We start from the raw sequence: 6,000 nt of genomic DNA, 5'->3' as shown, positions 1-6,000 counted from the left end.
ATGCTACCGTCAATGCGACAGGCGAATTATTCCTTGTGGCAGAGATCTTTGGTTGTGGGAAACGTAATTTAGCATGAAGGCAGCTAACAGCAAAGGGTCGGCGGTGTGGCAATATTTTACACTCGTCATGCCCACAGCTTCCACTGCTACTTGCAGTATTTGTTATGCGTGTGTTTCAAGAGGCAGCAGCAGCATTGCAAAGTACAACACAACTAACCTTACAAAGCATTTACAGAAGCATCACATCAGAGTACAAGTACAGTGAAACTAAGGCTAAGTAGCCCAAGCAGTTAACTTTAATGAGTGCAGTTTATTAGGCAGCAAGCCATGTACCCATGATGTGCATGGTTAATTTTTGAAAAGCATGGCCAAACAAAAATGGTGCATGGCTTGCTCAAAGCCTTGCTAATTATCATATATTGTTGTCTTACCTTGTCACGGGTATTACCATGTCGAAATGCAAGTGGTTGGACTATTAAGAGTGTTTCTCAACGGGGGGCGGTACCCTGTGTAAAGACCCCATTTATTTTTATGTTATTTAAAGGGTAAATTAAGCTGGATTTATGATCCTTTTTGCACTAAAAGTTTCTTAACAGTGATAGCCCCTATAGCTGCTTTACCTCTGGTTAACTGAGAAGGTAAATATGTTTTATGATTGACTCTACTCAACCACCAACTCGTCTATGTTTACATTTTCTCATTTGATGTTCTTAAGTACAGGCATTCTGTTTCCTGACCAGTTGGGTGTCTCATTTAAAAGACACATTTTCATTGTCATTTCTTTTTCTCTTGACTGTTTTTGATACAATGACTGGTACACGTTTTTTAAAACGAGTGACAAATTGCTCTTCACAGGTATTTCTTACTTGAGGTTTAAGAGTGAAAAGTGACTGATATTACCTTAATTAATCCCCAGTTTCTTTCTCACTGTTCATAATAAAAATAAATTTAACAATAGTACTGGATCGGTCAGTATCGGTATTGGCAGATATCAGCAGTCCTGGTATCGGGTCCGTATCAGACCCCAAAATATTGGATCAATACATCCCTAGTAATTAATGCAAGTATTCCATACAAAAAATGCAGATTAAGAGAAATTTCAATTCACAGTTCATGATCAGTGGCACTAAATAGGACATTTGAAGCTTTTCTTTTGCTACCTCAACATAAACTGTAGTTTCATTAGTGTTTTAAGATGGACCTGACCTTAAAAGCAGCATCACAACTACAACGATGCTGGAAGACAAAAAATTTAATCTAAAACACTCTTTCATATCTCCGCTCCTATACACAGCCTCATCTGCTGCATTGCAAGTCATCCATGCTAGCTGAAATAAGTTTAAAATAAACAAAAATAAAACTGTGGTACAAAAACGGTTAAGTTGAACACAAGGAACAAAGTGTACAACTGTTGCATGTAAGGTGTGTATAATCAATTCTATAATATTTCCACATTTAGTACAAAAAAAGAAGACTCAGACTGTAGTGTGGGATGTAAAAAGTTGGCGAGGTTGTCTCGCTGAGGAAGAGGGGGAGCATCTTTTTCCTTGGTCAGGACGTTGTTTCACAGTCTGGCCCTCCAAACACGCACTGATTTAATGAAGCAGAGGGTTCTGCTTGTGGTGTGTAATGAGTTGGTTTTTATTCCTTTCCTTTTGGGCATGAATGAAACTTAATGCGCAGGTACAGATACCATAGGAAGGGAAGAGTCGGCCAACTCTACTTTGTACATTTTGATGTATGGCACTGACTACAATACTGGTATGTAAACTAAGGTTAGACTGATATTGGTTACTGATGGCAAACACTGCCACCTCTACCTGCTTCCATTTCTCTCTTTCATCTGGATTCATTGAGTATTTTTAATGACACTATTGTGAACTGAGGAAATACTACTGCATCATATGCAGGTATCACAACCATATACAACATGATGTGTTGTTAGCTATTAGTTCTGTATAGAGGCATATAAAACAGAGACTAACAGCTTTACTTGACATCTGTCATTGTAGCCAACTACTGAGTATTACAAGCATAAGCTAGGTCTGATAAAGACTAAAGTAAGTATCCCATTCTGTCACAATTTGGGAATCAGGCCTCTGAAAATTACCCAAATATTCAATCTCGAAAATGAAAAAAGGGAAAAACCCTTCAGCCAACACCCGAACATGTGGACACTAAAGATTAAGGGAGCTACAACCGTGGCAACCCTAGCATGCAGAAATCATTAATTCACAATCACCAAATCCACACCAGTTTGCATTTACCTCAGAAATTACTGACAATCTATTATCATTTTCTTTAGAGGCTAAATGGACATTCATCTGAACTAATTCTCCCCATATGGCTCTGCACAATACGGTATGTTCCTCTAAAATTATTTATCAGTAAATATAACATCTATAAATGTAGCCATTTACCTAAACAGAAGTATGCTTACTGATTTTAGAAAGTAAATGTTTGTGATCAGGAAGGAAGCCACCAGTAACTTAAATAAAGTGATATCAGTCCAACCTTAGTGTAAATTCTGAGTTTAATTGACGGTCACTATAGGGGGGTCAGCTGACTTATGTTACTCTAGCCAGTTTTGCTGTGACGTCCATTTATAACATGCTTGTAGAATTCTTTTGCGTTCTGGGTATGATGAAGTGATCGAGAAAAGGGTTGCATTAGGAGAGGCTGAGCATGGATGTTCCTCAGCTCTCGTCGTCAAGATGGTGCTGTTCCAACAGTCGTACATGAGTGAAGGGAAAGTGGCCTCGTTTACCCTTGCACTCACCCTCCCATTGGCCGTTCACGTTGATCTTCGTCACTTTGACCATGTCGCCCACCTGCCAGAAATATAATCAATATTTAAATTCAATATGTTGACATATGCCCACATCCTTTCATACAATAAACCTGATGTGAAGAGCTTCATGTAAATTGGCAGAATTGGTTCATGGGATTAACTTGTAAACAGAAGCCCTCTATATGACAGAAATGAAATCGAGCCTTCATCGAGATTAGTACCTAATACAACTGACTGACCCATCTTTAATTTTACAACTACAGAAAAACAAAGCCACATACAGACAGCCTAGTAACAATGACCTATAATTTGTTTAAAAGAGCACTCCACCAATTTTTCACAACTAGATGACTAGTTGATGAGTCAAGAAGAGTAATTATCAGCCTGTGAAAAAATGAATCAGTGCCTGCGTTCAAGTATAAAGTGTCCATTAGATGCTGACTCAAGATGAATGCTATTCAAAAAGGGAAACTTCTCTAAATTTTTTACCCAGGAGTTGTTCTGGTCCTCTCATAAATGATTTGGTGGAAGCCAGTATAGCATTTTGTTTGAGTACAATCCCGCTGAGGGCCACTAGAAACTGCCTAGAAAAAAGCTCTTGCTACTATTTTTCCCAGAGGTCATTCTGGTCTTATACATTTTATTTGGTCTCTGTAATACATGTGTTGATCCATTTTTTTAAAAGGTTCAATGTCGGTCTGCAAAATACAAGCAGAGTAATCACGCTTCGATTGGATCCGATCAGATATCAATTTGATTCAGTATTAATTGATTGATTCAGATTCATTTAGTGATTGAGGATAAAGCAGGCTCAGAAAATGAATGAATGAATGAATGAATCATTTAGTGATACCAAAGTACAATTTTGAGCTTATCATTTGAATACCGCAGCCATGCAACACATCAATACTGGTATCAGCATTGACATTACAAAAAAAAAGACATTTCAGCAGTGAAGAGATGAATCTGCTCTTAAATAATGAACGGGACAGAAACATTGACACATTTCTACAATGGCTCAGACCAGACTTGTTTGTCATCTTCATTCTGTTTTATGGCTGGTGGCTTCCAGCGTTAAGGTGCATTACTGTCACCCTGGGGCACCGCAACCAATTTTGGCACCACTGAAATATAATCATGTTGGGCCCTTGGTACAAGAAAGTCACGGGGGCGGGGGGGGGGGGGGGGTGTAGCGATCTATGACTGTTGCTTTACTGTTCCTCTAACTCCACTGTAACTGATAGTATGACCGATGGCTGAGTGTGGATCCAAGTTAATATTCCTATAAAAACCAGCTTCCATGACCCGCCTCGGAGAGCCTCCACTGACCAGACGGTCCTGTAGGCCAGTTCCTCCACACGGCGGGTTCGAGTTTGAGGCTGGGAGGACCTCCCACAGAGGGGTTCCTCCATATACCTCCCACGCCAGAACTGTCATGAGCAAGATCAAAACACCCTGTCTCCCCCAGGGGCTCACGAGACGGAGCCAGCCGTGCCTCCGCATCGGTGGTGCCCAGGTCAGGTACGCACAGTCCTGCTCTGAAAAATCAATCTCATCCTCTATTAATCAATTACACAAAATTAAAATGAAATCGATCTAAAATCGATCAAATTACTTTTTTTTACCCAGCCCTATCACACAACCCCTCATTATCCAAACAGAGTCAAACAGGCATAAAGAGAAAATACACACCCAGTTGATCAACCAAGTGATGGTGATGCTGTTAATACTGGACTCTTGAGTCTTATTTTCCTTCCTTGTTTCATTTAGCTTTGTCTGGTGGTATTCATCTTGTATTGTTATTCTTGTGTGCACTACTGAACTGTGGTTTATCACTGAGCCTGTTTACATGCAAACTAATACTTCAGTCACCCAATTTCTGGAGTTGTCATGTGAACAGTATAATCTGATATACTTTATCAGATAACACCAGTAATCTGATTATGAGATATCGGATTAACACCACTGGAATTCTCCTCAATACTCAGATGTGTTCTTAGATGTATACAGGTTAATCTGATTTATTTGGTTCTGTGCATGTATAAAAACCATTAAAATCACAGAAACTGAAGTTACACAATCAAATATGAGCGGAAGACAATAATAGGAAGTTTGAGTCTACTATCACTATGTTCGTATGTATTCTGAAAAAAAATCTGATAATGGACCGAGGCATCTAAACCACAGTTTTCGATTATCACATTTCTTGAGTGGATGTAAACGTGTCGGATCAGATTATTAGAAGTATCTGCTCATTCCCAGTTACAAGATTTTTATGGTCATGTAAACATCTTCACCCCCTCACAGCTAAACAGCTTCACCCACTCCGGGGACCCTCTCTTGTGAGAGGGTCCCCGGAGTGTCCCTCAGCAGCTACCACCTGACTGACCTGGAGTACACTGATGACACCATCCTGCTCAGCACATCCTACAGTCAGCTGAGAGATGCCCTGGGCATATACAGTGAAGAGGCAGAGAAACTTGGCCTCCAAGTGAAGTGGACAAAAACCAAGTTCATGCATGTCGGTGATGGGCCAGATCCACCTCCTTTGCAGCTTGGTAATGACATTGTAGAGCCTGTCAAGAGTTTTGTGTATCTGGGGTCCATGGTGCCCTGGCAACATCAGCTCTGCAGTCTCTCTGGAAACCACTCTGGCGGCACCAGACCATCTCACGCAGGACGAAGCTCCAGATCTACAACTCTGCCGTCCTCTCCATCCTGCTCTATGGCTCGGAAACATGGCCCTTAAACAAGACTGGCTGCCAGAATAGACGGCTTTGATAGCTGGGCTCTCAGAACCATTGAAAACATCAGGTGGCCCCAGTGGGTTTCCAATGAGGTGCTTCGAACCCACACATGCCAGCCCAAAGCATCCAGCCTGGCCGCACAACATCACACCCGCTGGTTCGGTCATGTCCTCCGCCTCCCTCCTGACCATCCAACAAGAGCCATCCTTCAGTTTGACCCAAAGGCCGCAGACTGGAAACGACCATGAGGCAAGCCCCGCACCCGATGGCTCGACGTCATTGCGGGCAACTTCCAACAACATGGAGTTACCGTGAAGGATGCACAGAAGCTGGCACAAGACCGCCGGCAATGGAAAACACTGGTTCACCTGCTCGGCTCAACGCACCGGGACGGGACACCAGCTCCATCCCAGGAGCCCTAATAGTAGTAGTAAACAGCTTCACTGTGAGACAGCCAAATGA

The 6,000-nt window shown here is 41.6% G+C and overlaps 1 protein-coding gene across 1 annotated transcript in view; it reads right to left on the bottom strand.

The window, feature by feature from the left end:
• Positions 1–278: 278 nt before the first annotated feature.
• The window catches only part of LOC115432827 (adapter molecule crk-like), a 32,908-nt gene continuing 27,186 nt past the window's right edge, over positions 279–6,000 (bottom strand). Inside the window, exon 3 of the mRNA XM_030153838.1 lies at positions 279–2,831. Within this exon, the coding sequence (XP_030009698.1) occupies positions 2,697–2,831 (135 nt within the window). The 3' untranslated portion in view covers positions 279–2,696. The remainder of the gene's footprint in view (positions 2,832–6,000) is intronic.

The sequence above is a fragment of the Sphaeramia orbicularis genome, chromosome 14 (assembly GCF_902148855.1).
Source record: "Sphaeramia orbicularis chromosome 14, fSphaOr1.1, whole genome shotgun sequence".
NCBI classification, from domain to species: Eukaryota; Metazoa; Chordata; class Actinopteri; order Kurtiformes; family Apogonidae; genus Sphaeramia; species Sphaeramia orbicularis.
The sequence above is the reverse complement of the archived record's forward strand: the minus strand, read 5'-3'. Positions and strand labels throughout refer to the sequence as shown.